Source organism: Acipenser ruthenus, chromosome 30, assembly GCF_902713425.1.
Source record: "Acipenser ruthenus chromosome 30, fAciRut3.2 maternal haplotype, whole genome shotgun sequence".
NCBI classification, from domain to species: domain Eukaryota; kingdom Metazoa; phylum Chordata; class Actinopteri; order Acipenseriformes; family Acipenseridae; genus Acipenser; species Acipenser ruthenus.
In genome coordinates, this window is record NC_081218.1 from 13,513,329 (window position 1) to 13,530,913 (window position 17,585).

A 17,585-nucleotide genomic window follows, 5' to 3' on the forward strand; every position below is an offset into this window, starting at 1 on the left:
TAAACGCTGCACTGAAACAGTTCAGGAGCTGCCCTTCAGTTGGAGATGCCTGCCACAGACATGTGGAACGTAGGCTAGATCTACCAGTGTCTTAAAACACACAAAGACCGTCACTATCTAGAGAAATGTTGTGTGTTGTCAGAATATCGACAGGAAAAATGAATACAAGTGGACGATCACCAGATGGCGCTGGCTTTTCCGTCTAGAAAGACACTTTGGCTTATCTAGTCTAAGTTTTATGTGTCTATGGCACCTCGCACTGATGAGCAGCACCTGAACACGCACTTATCAAAAATATGTGTCATGTTTTTAAAATCATGAAAACAGAGTTTGAGTAATTGCAATAATAATAATAAGGATGGTTGCTGTTGTGTGATACACTGCCTTTACAGATACTGTCTCCTGTTGGTAAGATGAAGTCAGGTTAAACGCGCTAAAACCACAACAAGAGACGACCCTGGCTGTTTTGCACAGTGGTTAAGATGCTCGCTTGTGGTGGGAGGGGTCGCCGTTTCACACACAGCCTCCTCCCTGTTACACAGACACTATAAAAAATGAAGGGGCAATTCAAATAAATCTGAAACCTGAAGCGACTGCATTTTGTAGAAATAAAAACAAGGCGAGCACAGGGAGCAGGGATAAGGATGCTAAAAGGAGTAAAAACATTACTAAGCTATCAGTTCTTTTGAAGTCAGCTTCCAGAGTGCCGTCCTGGCTGGCTGGTGTTTCTAAAGACTCTGCAGCTGCATGCTTGCCTTGGCTGAGTCGCTGCTGTCTGTCATGCCGTTCCAGAACAGGAAGTCTGGAGCTGTTTGGACAAACCGCATTCACATCTATCAAACCTGCCTGTCAGGAACAACGGCTGCCCTCAAACCTAGCAGGTGATGGAAACGTTGAACCCCACTCCTTAGAATCGCTGCAAACTACACACCCTACAGGGAAGCAGACTAGAGATCTCTTCACATGTTACTGCAACACCACCATCAGGTCCCAGAGATTTTAATAGGCAGCAAATATACACAATGCATTTTGACAGTCTCATGTCTCAAAATATATTTCAGAAGTGTTCATAAAGTTTTCCCAGACATACAAACAGCAAACAAGACATTTTTTTTCAAGCTTTGTACAGTTTTCTCAATCTTGCCAGCAAAGCTACAGTTGACAGGAGAATCATTTTTAAACAGCTGAGCAGGAGTGGATCTCTGGAGCTCTGTGTAGACTGTTAGTGCAGGGAACCCTGCCAAGAGCATTGCAGGTGCAGTGCAGCATCGAGAGACACAGCAAAACAAACAGCACAGCCACCTGCTTACCATGGTGGAGGGCTGCTAACCATCACAATTGTATGGATTTATCTTTATTTAAAATTTGGTAAAGCAGACAATAATTACACATTTTCCATAGACATGACAAAGTAATTTGTATTCACTGTTTGAGAAAGAAATATAAAAAAATCTGAATGCCTCTTTAATACCTCTAACAGGCTGCAAACTACCAGCGTTTTGTTATTTTAAACTTGGCTGCAACATGCTGGAAGTCATTGTTCTCTTAATCAAACAGACCAATCATCGAAAGAGATTTAGAAGAGTCTGCATGAAATAAATCTAAAATAAATAACAGCTGGAATGGATTCTTCTTCCATAAAGTGGAAGCGAACGCTAAATTAAGAATACATTATACAAAAGCTATACATTTGTTGGAAGAAATTCTATGAAATGTATTAAGGCCACATTTTGTTTGTCCCTTGTCCCGAATAGGAATGTTTCACTACTTAATTGTCAGGGGGGGGGTTTGACCAGACCTGGGGTCAGTTCCACTTATAATTCTGATTACAGTTTTGATTCAGTTACAATGATTGAGCCCAGGTGTGGCTTCGCCTGCTTGTGATGTGGTGAACCAGAACACTCACTCTATGGCACCCAGGCAGGACTTGAACCCGGGCCTCTTTCTCTGTTGTGTAGATTTCTCAGGAAATCTGCTGCGCAGTGCAGGGGGCGGACAGGAAGAAGTCAGATCTTAAGTTATCTTTATTTTCATGTGTGTGCTGTGTGCTGCACTGCCTGTTTCTGAAGCCATTTCACCTTAAATCAAACTACTTGCTTACGACGTTTGCAGCAAGAAGCATTCATCCTGTGCTTTGGACACTGAAGTGTGCGGTCCTTCTGTCTGTGGGGTTTTAGGCAAGGCAGATGCGCTGACCCCATGTTAAACTTCCGTTGAAAATGACTTGGAAAAATAAAACCCAAAAAGAAAAAGCAACATCCAGGTTTGTAGGGTTTGAAACCCAGCCGTTTCCGTGAACATTCAAAGAGGCTCTGAGCCGAGTTTGTGGGAAAGATCTCTCTGTCTTGATATCAAAGGGCATCCTCATAGTCTGCAAACAGAAGCCCTGTTACCTGGCAAGTTACCTGGTTGCCACGGGCTGGTCCTTTTAGGGCTGCGTGTCCATGTCGGAAGCCTGAGAGAGACGCCTGGCCGATTCGACGTTCTCCTTGCTCTCCTCGCGCTCTCTCTCCTCGGATTTCTGTCTCAGCTTCAGTCCGGGATCTTTCTGCGACGGGACGCGGAAGCTGGAGAACCCCCCCAGCCCGGGAGAGGATTTCTTGTCTGGGAAGGAGAGCACAAGAGAAAGAGATAGAGAGAAAACACACACACACACAGACACACAGGCAGACAGACAGACGCACACAAACCCATGCAGGCAGAGGCAGCTGCAAAGTCTTATCAACCCTCAGCACTGCAACCTAACAGCAACTCCGCCAACTCCAGTCAACCCTAGCAAGTGTCCGCCACCAACACAAATCTCCAGATTCAGTCCCACGGGGTCAGTAACATTGTCACTTAAGAGTCTTGGCAGGATGTGATAAAGGCGCTACATGTAAGTTTCGGGTTGCTGTTGTGCTGTGACTGTAGGAGGAGGAGGAGGAGGAAGAGGAGGAGGAGTTGCTATGTGTCAGCCACACCACTGCAGTCGTTACATCTCCACAGGGTTTCATTTGGATTGTCTCGAAGCTAATGAGAAAGAATAAAAGATGGTCAATGAAATCTGTCTGGGATGCCAGGAAGCGTTGACTGTAAATGTAGTGTGGTTGAGAGAAAATGAAACTGTGCAATACAATGAGAGATTGCTGCTCTTTGAGTGCAGTGGTTCCAGTCTGCAGGGTCGGTCTCTCGGAGAAGTCCGTGCTTAAGAACAACGCCGACAACAACAACAGCAGCCCCTCTTCACCGTGGACTGCAGCTTCTCTAAGGTGAATTTGCATGGCAATTTCACCCTCATTTTCAATCAGATCATGTGATCTACAGGGACGCAGCTGTGCATCTGCAGCAGGGGTGTGCTGGAAGTTCACCATTCCAGTCCTGGTCTTTGTTCCAACCCTGTTCTAAATGGTTTGATTGAACCAGTTCAATCTCCAGTCACACGCTGAAGTTGTTAAACCTGGAGTGGAATAGCCCTCCAGGACCGGGATTGGCCATACCTGATTTATAGCATTTGCACATTATAAAAAAAGTACAATAACAGGGGGGCAGTATCACAGTCATTAAAGCTCATGCCAGGTAAGGATTTTACTAACAGATGTAGCTGGTTGGTACCTGTGTTATTACAATGTAACGATTCCAATAAAGCGTCACCAAAAAATCCCATTACAGGCAACATACTGCAGCACACTGTATGAGCAGACCACAGCTCTGCTGTATGAACTCCATTACCGTATCTATAGACACTTCCACTGCTGTCTCTTAGGGGAATCCTCTCAGTAACCTCTTCCACGCTTGAGCGGTCAGGCAGCCGGAACACAATTTTCAATAGATTTGCATGACAGAGTCCCGTTACTACAGAACAAACCCACTGCACAGTACTGTGTGTCCTGGAGATGAACATCTCCTCTACATTGACTAAGCAAGTCACTGAAGCCCCATACTTCATCCCCGCCAGGGCAGACAGACCTGTCTCTATCATACAGCTGTGCGTCCGTACCCCCTTATGGATATCAACTCTATAGCCTCCACAATAACAAAATACACCAATGCATTTTCCTAATAAAGCTAATCCTGGTCAGTGTGGGTGCCACCAGTTAGATTGGTGCAAGGCTGGGTAATTGTGCATGCTTTGTTTTTTTTTTTTTTGTGTGTTTTTGCAATGGGGATAACCTGTGCAACAGCGGTACCCCTCAGATCCTATTGTTCCTCGCAATGGGGTTTGTACAGCGTCCTCCAAGTCTAGCCTGCCAAGTCTGCACTCCCCCTCAAAGCTGCCCTAACTCTCAGCCTGAACGGAGCGGGGTTCTGGAGGGGTAGACGGAGCAGAGAGGAAACTGATGTCAGTTCCTGTTTCCTGTAGGTGACGCCGCGCGCGCGCAGGGGCGAGTTATCTAGGTCATGGGAGGGCGGGGTTTCCTTTCTCTGATGTCATGCTGAGAATGTTCTGTTTACAACTCACACTGAATATCGTTTCTGCGTTAACCCACTGTTGTTAAAAAAATATATATATATAAATAAGACATTTAGTTTCAGAAAGACATTGAGGAAGACAGAGCTGGAGTGTGTAGTGATGTAGTGTAATCAGTGAGCAGGTGAAAGATCAGAAGAAAGCCTCTTTCATAACCCTTATAAAAGCTGAACACTCCCCTTCTCAGAAGCTGGTTGATAAGGTGCGGATGGTTTGCTGGCTGGGGTCCTGCTTCTGGATAAGGCTGGGAAGAGGTGCATGATACGGGATGAGCAGTACACTGCAGTAAGCTCTTTATTTCACAGCCACTGAGTAGTCAGAGGTAAAAGACAGGTCTTCTTACCTCCTGGTCCTATAGGATGCATCAGCCTGTTCATTTGCACGTTCCAGTGCTTGACGTTGGTGCTTGCCTGGCGCAGCTTCCTCTGGGCAGCCTGAAATGGTTAACAGGAAAAACACAACAGACATGAATGGATACCCTTTCATATAGGAGCGTGCATGCTTGCTTGAGTTGGGGTTCAGGACCTAGAGCGAGAGGAGGGGGTCATTTGTGCCGGGTCGCAGCGGATCTCAGATCCGGTACCATTTCGTCTGAGATATACAGTCTGCAAACGATGACCCGTATGAAAAAGAAAACTTATTTTTTGCAACAGAAAAAAATCTATATATATACATGACGACTTATAATTAAGTAACCAGACCTTAATTAAGTAAGAGGGGTGGCGTTTTTTGTGTCTAGTCCTGATGCACTGCTTCTGCCTATATATATAACTATACTCGTCAATCATCTGCAGTATAGTGTGACTGGATTCTTATGAACTATATGACTTCTATCCACTACTGGAAGTAGGGACTGCTTATAGTATTTTACTGTTTAGAGATTTGTACCAATTATGAATATAAGGCTGGACGAACACAAATGATCATGCAGTGGCTTCAGTACTAAGGTATTATAGTGTCAATGTCAATTGCAGTACCTAAACACCCTGTTGCTTCTTTAAAAGATAAAATGAGAAGAGAGCTGGGGGGGGGGGGGCGGAGTCAAATTGTTTAGACAGACAGACAGACAGACAGACAAAGGCAGACAGGCAGACACACTGACTGACAGACAGACAGACAGACACACTCACCATGACGTCCTGGTCGACTCTCTGCCGGTTGACCCTCACTTCCTCCAGATGCAGCTGGGCCTCTTCGAGAGCCCGGGACTTGGTTTCCATCTCCTGCCTGAGCTCCTGCTTCTCTCTCTGGGTCTTGAGGATGTACTCCTCCTGCTCCTCCTTCATGAACATCAGCTGCTTCAGCTTCTCCTCTTCCTCAGCCAGTAGCCTGCGGGGAGAGAGAGGCAGTCCTTGGACTCAACGGCTAATTCATCAGAACGCTTGCCATCCCAATTAGGTTTCAAGTGAAGGTACAGTTCCAACAGTTTGCATCACACAAGCTTATTCTGCTCTTCAGAAGTGGATTATGAACCAAAGCCCACTGGGTAGGTTCACCAACACACTGTGTCAAACTAATAGCTTTACAGAGCCCTGGCAAACAAAGGGACTTTCTCTGCAGAGACTGTGAGTTCATTTAAAGGCACAGTCTCTTTTACACATTGAAGAAGGTGTTCCTTTGTAAGTACACGTGAAACGCTTCAGATCCAACAACATGTTTCTTGTAACTGTTGGCAGTGTAACAGAAGCAGCGTGTGGCACTGGCTTTGTTAAATCTCTGGGAGTCTGTAGATGACGTTTCTAGCAGCTGATGAGTTAATAATCCTCCCATCAGCAGAAGACCCGTGCTCACCTCTCCACTACCCAGCTTGCTCTTCAGTTGAATGGGAAAGCGTTCATCTTTGAACTGTCTGCTTTGCGGTTCTCACCCAGCCCTTAATTACATGAGACGGCTGTTCACTACACACTGTACTGCTGCGGGGAGTAACCAGCAAAAGTAGATGTGTGAATGGCTCACCCCAGTGATGTAGTGTTAAGATGGTTTCAAAGTGTGGTTGTGTGTGCTCCCTGTGAGGTTTGGAGTGGTGTGTGTCTTTACACTTCATGAGTAAGTCTGTGTCTCCATACCGTGCCTGTGCGTAGTGGAATGGTGTGTGTGTGTGTGTGTGCGTGCGTGCATGTCTCAGACTCCATACCGTGCCTGTGCGTATCGGAAGGCCTCCTCATCCTGCCTGGCTTTGATCTCCAGCCGCAGTGCCTCCTCCAGGCCCTGCTGCATCTCCTCCAGCTCCTGGATCCGTTTCTTCTGCCTCTCCGCCTCTGCCTCTTTCAAAACCATCTCTGCTTGCATGCTGGCCCGCGCCTGAGCAGAGAGAGGGGTGCAATTACTGCGCTGGAACTGAGGGGATGAGTCAAATCAGTGACTGGTGTGCTCACCAGCAAGCCTACCCCAATACTGGGCAGAGAATATGGAACAGCTCTGCTGATTCTGTGTGGCTGATGCAAAGATAAAGGGGGAGAACCCTACAGTGAGACCCCAGTGTTGATCAGGGAGCAGGAGTCTCAGCGAGACCCCAGTGTTGATCAGGGAGCAGGAGTCTCAGCGAGACCCCAGTGTTGATCAGGGAGCAGGAGTCTCAGCAAGACCCCAGTGTTGATCAGGGAGCAGGAGTCTCAGCGAGACCCCAGTGTTGATCAGGGAGCAGGAGTCTCAGCGAGACCTCAGTGTTGATCAGGGAGCAGGAGTCTCAGCGAGACCCCAGTGTTGATCTGGGAGCAGTGCCGTGGAGTCTCAGCGAGACCCCAGCGTTGATCAGGGAGCAGTGCCGTGGAGTCTCAGCGAGACCCCAGCGTTGATCAGGGAGCAGTGCCGTGGAGTCTCAGCGAGACCCCAGCGTTGATCAGGGAGCAGGAGTCTCAGCGAGACCCCAGTGTTGATCAGGGAGCAGGAGTCTCAGCGAGACCCCAGTGTTGATCAGGGAGCAGGAGTCTCAGCGAGACCTCAGTGTTGATCAGGGAGCAGGAGTCTCAGCGAGACCCCAGTGTTGATCAGGGAGCAGGAGTCTCAGCGAGACCCCAGCGTTGATCAGGGAGCAGGAGTCTCAGCGAGACCCCAGCGTTGATCAGGGAGCAGGAGTCTCAGCGAGACCCCAGTGTTGATCAGGGAGCAGGAGTCTCAGCGAGACCCCAGTGTTGATCAGGGAGCAGGAGTCTCAGCGAGACCCCAGTGTTGATCAGGGAGCAGGAGTCTCAGTGAGACCCCAGTGTTGATCAGGGAGCAGGAGTCTCAGCGAGACCCCAGTGTTGATCAGGGAGCAGGAGTCTCAGCGAGACCTCAGTGTTGATCAGGGAGCAGGAGTCTCAGCGAGACCCCAGTGTTGATCTGGAAGCAGTGCCGTGGAGTCTCAGCGAGACCCCAGCGTTGATCAGGGAGCAGGAGTCTCAGCGAGACCCCAGTGTTGATCAGGGAGCAGGAGTCTCAGCGAGACCCCAGCGTTGATCAGGGAGCAGTGCAGTGGAGTCTCAGAGAGACCCCAGCGTTGATCAGGGAGCAGTGCCGTGGAGTCTCAGCGAGACCCCAGCGTTGATCAGGGAGCAGTGCCGTGGAGTCTCAGCGAGACCCCAGCGTTGATCAGGGAGCAGGAGTCTCAGCGAGACCCCAGTGTTGATCAGGGAGCAGGAGTCTCAGCGAGACCCCAGCGTTGATCAGGGAGCAGTGCAGTGGAGTCTCAGAGAGACCCCAGCGTTGATCAGGGAGCAGTGCCGTGGAGTCTCAGCGAGACCCCAGCGTTGATCAGGGAGCAGTGCAGTGGAGTCTCAGAGAGACCCCAGCGTTGATCAGGGAGCAGTGCCGTGGAGTCTCAGCGAGACCCCAGCGTTGATCAGGGAGCAGTGCAGTGGAGTCTCAGAGAGACCCCAGCGTTGATCAGGGAGCAGTGCCGTGGAGTCTCAGCGAGACCCCAGCGTTGATCAGGGAGCAGTGCCGTGGAGTCTGACCTGCTCTGCGTCACGGAGCTGCACCTCCAGTGCACGCTGCATCTCCTCGTGCTGGGCTCTCCTGCGCTGCTCGTCCTGCTGCAGCAGCACCTCGGCCTGCCGCTGGGCCTCCTTCAGCAGCTCCAGCTCCTGCAGCTTCTTCTCCTTCTCCTCCTGCAGCGCGCGCAGCCTCAGCATCTCCTCCTCCTTCGCCGCCTTGCGCCGCTCCCGCTGCTCCCTCTGCTCCCGTCGCTTCAGCTTCAGGTCCTTGTGAAGAGACTTCTTGCCCTCAGCCTCCAAGCGGATGACTGTCTGGATAGCTGGGGAGAGAGAGGGTGGGGAGTGAGAGCCTGGAATGTACAGTGATGCAGGTGGAGCAAACCAATCTAGGAAGGCACGTTTTTAGCTTTTGTGTCACTGGGGCAATTTAAAGGTGTGTGCAACAACACCCGGGCAGCGTCTTTTGCTAGCAAGGCATTGTGGTTATCTACCGAGCACCTCTAGTGATGTATAGGGACTTCAAGCTGGATAGCGTTCTGGATAGCTGGTAAGAGAGGGAGTGCGAGGAGGGGAGTGGGGCAGAGGGAGACACAAGGCTTCTATATTACTGCACACAAATTCCAGATGCATCGTTGAGAAAAGAACGGCTGTGGGGACAAGGGAGTAAGTTTAGAATCAGAGTTTCGGTGTGGCACTTGTGATGAAAGCAGCAGCAGCAGCAGCCCCTGTGATGAAAGCCAGAGTGCCCGGGTCTATCTGGATGTGATTGTGCAGATCTGCCCGGAGTCACGTGACTTCCTCTGCATGTGGTGCGCTCGGCGCTTATAAACCGTTTCCTGCTTCCGGGCTGCATGGCCCTGCGAGGCTACTGCAGACAGCCCTGTCTGAACTAGCAACTCAGTCGCTGGCCAGAGAGTTTAAACAGGGGGCTCTTTATTCAGGAGTAACAGCATGCTTAGTGGGGTAACGCTATATTTTTCAGAACCCCACTACTTACTCTTTAAGGTGATCTGTGAATGCAGGCACTGCGCATTAGCGTCTGTTCCTGTATCACTGCGCATACGACTGACAGATAATTCGTAGTCAGATTTCTGAGTGTCGAATGCACCTCGAAATTACTGCTGACCCTCAAATCCCCAAAGGGCCTGCATTAGAATGACTTCCCGATCAGGAGAGCCCCTCGGTGCACTGACCTGTCGTCCACTCCTGCCTCTGCTTGGTGTCGGAGGCACTCATCTCGTAGGTCTTAGCCAACGTTTTCACGCAGAACATGCACCTCTTCCCATCCTTATCCGGGAGCACCTGGAATACACAAGGAAGCAGGTCACCAGCCAGCACGCTGTCCTTATCGACCAGCCTCTGAGAAGGGGGGTTTGAGCTATTCCCTTACAGCAAAGGGAAATAAAGCACAGGTCAGCACGGTTAAGAATAGCGAGGGGCGGTAAAGCATGTTAATAAACAGTGGAGAGCCTCACCTCCACGCAGCAGCTCCTGTCCAGAGGGATGCTGCCCTTTCTCTCTTTGCGGTCTTCACTCACGTAGTAAGCCAGTGCGCTCGGCCTCAGCGTGAACCAGCGCTCTGTCCAGTTCCGCCGCAGCTGCCCTTTCTTCCACAAGTAACCCTGGAAACAGAGACCGGCCACGTGACGATTTAACATGAGGAGTCTGGAAGATGTTTAAATTGTTCTGGAGCAACAGGAACATTGTGTAATCTGCACTCCGCCATGACCTACTGACCCATCACTTTAGAGGCTTAGAAATAATACAAACACATCATGGGATACAGCGTGCATTCCCCAGGCGTTTTTCATTTGATAACTTTCTAGAAGCACGGCTACATCGCTGAGGGGCTGCGTATCTCTCTGCGTCTCCTGAGGGCGTATCTCCCTGCGCGTACCTGCTTGAGCACGTCCTCCACAATCTCTCGATAGACCTCCTCGATCGCCATGCTCAAAGCGTCCTTGTCGATGCCCCTCGTCAGCTTCCCAGAGTTCACCAGCTCCAGGAACTTCCACACGACGATACCACTCTGCTGCAGGGGCTCCTGGCTGAAGTAATCCTCCAGCTCCACGTAGTTCAGCTCCACGTTCATTGCCATGCACACTTTCTTCAGCAGGTACTCCACCTGGCAGCCAGGGGGCGACAGAGAGAGGGAGAGGTCAACCCTGCTTGGGCTGCGTACAAGACGGAATTGGGGAACTTTGCCACAAGTGATCTTACTGGTTGCTCTGAATTTGAGTGGGTGAAAGTCAGCTTAGTTTTAATAATATATCTAAATACAAATTATTATATAGTAGAACCATATATTATAAAGACATTTCAGATGGCTGTATCACATCAGTATCAGGGTCTGCTATATATTATATACGAGTGCTTGACTGCTTCCTGTGGTGTCAAGCTGCTGTGGATGAAGTTGACATTACAACACAGGAAACCGCAAGCCTAGAGTCTGAGCAACCCAAGCTAGCAGCTACACGCACTCGAGAAGAAACAGAACCCAGAACCTACATATAAATATGACAATTCCAGCTATCCCTAAAGTATTTCAACCTAAATAAAATAAATTTAGAAGCCACAATTTGATTCTACCCCATAAAACGAGGAGCCCACTATTTCTGAATGTTTTTTTTCTACTGTGCGAGTTGAATTTTTGGCACAGTGTATATGGGGCCACTGTTTCTCTCCAGATGGCTTCCATTGTGTATATATGGATGCGTCTTCAACAGCTTTAAAAAGCAGTTTGCAGGGTGCAGATTCCTAGAACTGCGAAAACAGCAAGCATGCCGCCATGCTGAAAACACGCTGGGTCTTACAGCGAGTGTGGAAGAATTGCAATTCGAAGTGCGCAGCCTGGGAAAGTCCGCGCTGAGCAGATACCGCAGCGAGACTGTTTGTTTTGACAGTGTAAGGTGCCCGTGTGGGAGGGGGCTGTATTTAATCAGTTTCTCAGAAGGTTTGCAGGTGTGATAGCAGATCACGATACCACCAACGCAGTTGCATCACAGGATTCAGTGAAGCATGGAAATAGAAATCAAACCACAAAGGATTGAGGCATTGGCTGAGCAACATCAGAAATGCTCCTGCCGGTAATTACACGAAACTAGCAAATCGACAGGAGCCACAGTAATCCCCTAGAGGGTCTAAAGTCCAATAACATGCAAGCTCAGGCAGAGGCGGGCGGATTCTACCTGCTGTTAGGGGTCGTACTCATAACTGTCTTGAAGAAGTATTTATCGGCAGGTAGTAAAATATTATTATTATTATTATTATTATTATTATTATTATTATTATTATTATTATTAAATAGATTGTAAACTGACAATTAACATTTTCATCATTAGTTCATGAAAGGAAAACATGCTTCCAATCGGCTTTTAAAACACTGAGTGCCATTGATTGGTACTCAGTTGTAAAGGCGAGGGAAGGACGTCTTTTCTTGTTTCGAGATCAACGCGTTAGTGAATGGGTTTATTTAATACCTGCCAAAAAAGACTTCTTAAAGGCAATTAGGAGAATGAGTCTCAGCACGCGCCTAGCTGCTGTGCTCCTAGACTGGAGCGGCTTTTTAAAATGTATTTGATTCCGATTTGAACAGCTGAATTGTTAAAATGAAGGCAGTGCTTTGTGAAAGACTCTATAGAAGTGTAACAGGGTAGACCATGGAGGTGATACTGACAGTGCGGCGGGTGTGGAAGAGAGTTCTCACCTCGTCAGGCACCATGACCAGAGGGTACTTGTCCTCGGACAGGAAGTTGAAGAGGCACCAGAAGCGAAAGGCGTCTTTCAGGGGAATGCTGGTCTTGCCGTTGGGCCTGTAGTTCTTCTTGGCAGTGAGCGTCCAGCACAGCTCGTCGAAATTCTCCTTCACGAAGGAGCCCTCCTTCACCTGACAGCAACAACACACACAGGGTGAAGAGAGCCACCAGAGACAGCGGTGCAAGAACCCCAGAGCGTTCCGTGTGCTCCAGATGGGAGAACACGGAACCCCAGAGCGTTCCGTGTGCTCCAGATGGGAGAAAACGGAACCCCAGAGCGTTCCGTGTGCTCCAGATGGGAGCACACCCTTCTGCATTGCAATGTAGGCGGAAAACTGGAACACATCCTAAGTTATATAGCTTATATAAAGGGGTGATCTCCAGTCCTTCAGGTTACTGTAACATTTTAAACAGCAGTAGTTTTAATATAAAACAGAGACCCAGAGTTCATGTAGCTAATCGCACCACAGTGATATAAACACGTACCAAAGGAAGCTCATTTTGGCTCTGTGTTCCTGATAACCAAGGCTTTTCAAAATATTCAGCCGCAGACCTTTCAAAGTTGCCCAGCTGACCACGATCTCTTAAGGGGAATGTCTTTGGTGAGCACTCTGTCAGGGTAAAAGAGCCATCCTTCTGCCCTTGAATGTAATTCAGTCATTTGCCTGGTAGGTTTGCAGTTTCTCATGCGTCTCCTCGTGCTTTTACAACGATATACGACAGTGCTTTTACCCTGGTTTACCATACATTTTAAAAAGCTTTGATGAATCGGGTCTACGCACATCTGACAATAAAGTTGTTCAATAAAGAAATAGGAGCCTGGGGTACTTAACTTAAAACATTTAAGGATAAAAGAGTCTGTAAGCTGAGGCTCAGAGCCCGATGCGAACGCTTCCTGCAGGTCAGTCCAGTTACCTTGTCCAGGATGTACTTGTTGAGGTAGGGCATGTAGCCCTGGCTGGACACTGGTCCGTCGTCATCGTCTCTGAAGTGCTCCTCCAGGGCGACCGGGTCGTGTGGGATACTCAGCACCGTGCACAGGTTATGAGACAGAACCTGCAGACACAAGCAGCAGCAGCCATTACAACACTGACGGAACCAGCAGGCTTTGGGTTTGGTGCTCTTACAAACAGACCAAGCTGCATTGCAAGCACACTGCAGTGAGCTGTTGTTTTTAACAGCACTGAAAAAATCAAATCAAGGCTATTGTGATTTTTTTTGAGCTGCAGCAGAGCTTGCATGTGACATTCATAACCACCTGCTGCTGCATGTAGAGGCGGGGGGGGGGGGCGTGCCTGTTTAGTGACAGCGGACAAGAGTGTTAAAGATGGGAAAAAGCTTGTAGGCATCTGCATCTGAAATTACCTTTAGAGAATGCAAACAAACTGGACAACTAACAAGGACTGGTGTCTGGTAAAGGTGAAGCAGCTACACTGATTATACTGTAATTGCATGTGTGGTGTTACACATTGTGATTATACAAGCCCAGAATACAGTTCAAGTACAAAAATAAAGAACCCTGAGCATGGGTTAGATTGCATGATGCTTCAGCTCTCATTTAATACAAGGCTGCACATTTGAATCTGTACAGTACCTGATTTCAGTGACAACAGGAAGACAGAAAGGAAGTTGCTTTTTTCTGTGGTTTACTGGGAGAAAATTCAAAACACGCAGACACTAGACACCAGATTCTCATTGGAGCTGCACAGTGTTATTGAATGAGGCTCTTTTCAGGTTCAACATCCCTTGCTGGTTCTGCAGGCAGTGCACCCAATGGAATCGTTGCACAGTTCCAGTCACAGCCTGGCTGCTTTGAGATCACACTGCACTGCGTTAGAATGGCATTGCTGTGTTAACAGACCACGCAAATCCAGTGGTCAGACAATCCGCAGCACATTCCAGTATCACACATCAATAGAGCTCCTTCTTTCCAGTAAAGCACACGAGTCTGCATTGCCGGAGCTCTCTCTTCACACCGGCCTCTCTGTTTCATTGAATTGTGAATATTAACAACCTCGTTTCAGAGCAGTCCTAATTTGAACAAACGTGTTGTCTCGTGCACAGCAGCCTACCAAAAAGAGACTGACGAAGATTTAAAGAGATCAGGCTGGATTTGTATGAGAGAACGTCTGGAAACCAGGTTGTTATAATCGTATTAATACCAGGAGAGCAGTCTGCAAGAGAACAAGGCGATCGCTCGATCACATGTTCCGGGTGAAATACTACAGCATCAGCGAAGTTGCTCTGTAGTTTTTTTTAAGGGTAACACACCTGTTTTGGGGACTTTGAAAAGCAAGGCACATTATACCATGGAAAAATTGCCAGCAATGATTGCAAGGTTTAAAATGTGCCAAAAGACAAACAGGATAAGTAAGTAAGTAATAATAATAATAATAATAATAATAATAATAATAATAATAATAATAATAATATTGAAAGCTTTCAGCTAACATTCTAGCTCCCAGAACCCAATCCTTTTATTTCCAGTGTTTTCTACCCACTGATATATCATAATGTAACAATACTCTGCAAACCTGAAGCCATAATAAGGTGCCCTTGTTTCTGTTTTGAAGATTGCGGCAGGATAATTAACACCTGTTTGCTACGTTAGCTACAGGCGGGCGTCAATCAAACGATTAAACAAATGACAGGTGTCTCGTAGCGGCCCAGACGGGTTTTCTGATGCTGTGAAATGCCAGGAGACGATCTGTAACGAGGTGATAAAATAGTAGCCGAAGACAAACGGAAATCGAGGCATAACTTCCTGGCAAAGGTCCCAGTTATACAAAGCACAGGCATGGACTAGACACAGTTTACTCCTGTTTATCAGCCCCCATGAGCCAACATGATAGAAAAATGCAGAACCCACCATGTACCAGGAATTGCTTTTCGCTTGTTACTGAGAAACACAGAACTGGCGTCACCCACATACATCCCATCCCCGACGACACTGCTGGTAATAGAGCAGCGAGTAATCCTAACTAATTCTCTGGAACTACCTACATTTAGAAAAGAGAACTTCAAAAATGGCAATGCTCTTTGTTATGAGTTTCTTGTTCTTCTATGTGTTTGTTTTTAAAACATATTTTAGGCGAGTGTGAGTTCTCAGGTCTCCACCACTTCCTGCTGCACTATTTAAAAAGAAAAAACGGTTTTGAAAAACAAGTGAAAGGCTCTCCTTGTCAGAAGCTCAGCACAGGCTCAGCAGCACAGAGCACAAGTGCGTGAGAGGGATTAAGGGCTGTCATAAGATACAATCCCCAGGATGCTGGCCAGGGATACAGGCAGGTCAGGGTGCAGGTGTAGGGAACAGTACCCAGCACTGAAACGAACATCGTCTCTTACGTAGCGCTATGAGAAGTACTGCAGACCAACGCTTTGCCCCAGTGCCTCCACTAGTGTCCCGAGCCCTCTTCTGTTGAATAGGGTATTAAGAGTGATGTTATACCGATTCGTTTAGCGATGAATGCAGGCGCTGGAAGCGGTGCTTAATAAAGATTCGATGTGGACGCTTGTCCACCTTTCACTCGTGATCCGTGCCGGATTTAAACCCGGGCCTCCACAGGGCATAGCAGGTGATTGAATGAGCCCTCTCAATGTTTTTCCACCTTGTGAAAAAATATATATATTATTGATCGGGCTGATCGGACCCCGTGTAGTCGGATCAGTAGGGCTGACGATGCAAAAAAACTGTAGAAACAGCTAACTGATCAAGGCCTTATATCGGCTGTATATGGTGGGTCCCTTTGCCAAAGCTAACCTGCCAGCTCACTTACAGACCCCATGTACTTCAAAGGTATTTTTTGTGGTGGTCCGAGGCAACAGGGCTCTTTGGGTTATTTGCATCTGCATGCAAGCATGAATAGACATGCCTGGTTTTGAATCTTTCACTTTATTGGAAATACGTTATTTCTCAAAAACTCAAATATTATTATTACTAATAGACTCCTATAGACGTAATAGTAGTACAACTATATATATATATATATATATATATATATATATATATATATAGATTAATATATGTTTATTTTTCACCTGTTATAACAGGTGAAAAATAAACATATATTAATCAGAACGGTGGTAATTACTATTTTTAATATTTTTAATTGTATACTAGTATCTTTAACATTTTTAAAACACAATGCCTGATCATTATCTGAATATCATCAGCACACGTGCTCACACATACGGTAAGCACGCTATATATATATATATATAATATTATACCTGTTGCTATTTTAATGATCCAGACAGCGGTTGAGGTTATCTGCAATTAAAACAGACCCGACAGTTTGTTCTGCTGTAGCAAAACCAATTATTCAGCAGACTTTGAGAAGGGAAGAGGCGCCTGAACTGAGCTCTCATCTCGTCTGCCGCTTTTTAAATTGTGTTTCAGCCCCATTTTTGAACATGAACAGCAGTGATCTTGACGTTACACGGAGGACTTTCTCTTCGTTCAAAACTGTCCTTTCACTTGAAAATATGAAACGTGAACCACTGGAGCAAACACCAACTTACAATCTAGAAATTCAGCGTACATTCACTTTGCTGTATTGAGAAGGAGAATTTAGAGAGGGCTTGGTTGGTTTATAGCAGGCTGGGCAGGTCGGAAATGACAGCAAAGTGCCGAGTTGTACAACGACAAAATGCCACTGAAGACTTGGTTCAGTGACTTTATACTAGCAAGATTTACCAAGAAACACGCACACACACACACGCTTACCTTGAGTTGTGATTTTGAAACTTTCCCACTTTTCTCCACATCCAGAGCTGTGAAAGCGTACCAAATTGACTTTAATAACTCCGACCTCAGCTCCATTATTACTGCGGCATGACTTTTAATAGGGAACTGTTACTCACAGACCTGCTGCAATTGCACCCACACCCTTCCAGCTCCAGTTACCAATACAGCAGAGCAGCAGCAGCACCCCCTGTCTGTGATACCAGGCACTGCACCCTTCCTCCGCAGCAACTGATCACCAGCACTCATTTAAAGAAGCAACGTCACAGGGATGGCACTCAGACTCCTACTGCATAGCACGCTTTCACCCATACCAGGTTTTACTGCCAGCTTCATTAGCCACACAGTGTGTATCGGTAGCAAGCTCAGGTGTGTCTTATTGTACTCCTAGTAAAGCCGGGAACAGATCAAAGTGCTATGCAATGGGAGTCTTATTCCCATCCCTGGCGGTGTCCCGGGTTTTGTGAAGTGTGTTACCGAAACTATTCCCTACAGTGCAGAAACAGAGGCGTTCTAATGAAAGGTTCCACCGTGTAAGTGAGTACAGTAAGGGGCCAGCCGGCTGAATCTATTGCCTTGCAGTACCTGGGATTAATTAGAAAGATTATAGATTAATTAGAAAGATTATACACACACACACACACACAGTATTACTACAGTACACAAAAACGTTTAAATGCTGTTTATTTGCAGGGTTTTTTTTTAATTAGATTAAAATTCCTTAC

The 17,585-nt window shown here is 47.2% G+C and overlaps 1 protein-coding gene across 3 annotated transcripts; it reads right to left on the reverse strand.

Moving 5' to 3' along the window:
* Positions 1–983: 983 nt before the first annotated feature.
* LOC117426384 (differentially expressed in FDCP 6 homolog) lies at positions 984–17,301 on the reverse strand. 3 transcript variants are annotated; one of them, XM_034058213.3, is made up of 11 exons: positions 16,843–17,297; positions 13,032–13,172; positions 12,068–12,247; positions 10,259–10,486; positions 9,837–9,983; positions 9,555–9,663; positions 8,383–8,681; positions 6,582–6,748; positions 5,578–5,776; positions 4,791–4,881; positions 984–2,604 (listed from the first exon to the last, which is right to left on the reverse strand). In XM_034058213.3, the coding sequence occupies exons 1-11, from the start codon at positions 16,936–16,938 to the stop codon at positions 2,429–2,431; spliced, it is 1,833 nt and encodes a 610-aa protein (XP_033914104.3). In that variant the 5' UTR covers positions 16,939–17,297; the 3' UTR covers positions 984–2,428. The 3 variants fall into 3 exon arrangements, with proteins under 3 accessions (XP_033914104.3, XP_033899805.2, XP_034767321.2); XM_034043914.3 differs by having other exon boundaries at positions 2,462–3,009; positions 16,843–17,300; XM_034911430.2 differs by lacking the exon at positions 984–2,604 and adding an exon at positions 3,018–4,284 and having other exon boundaries at positions 16,843–17,301.
* Between the last annotated feature and the right edge of the window lie 284 nt (positions 17,302–17,585).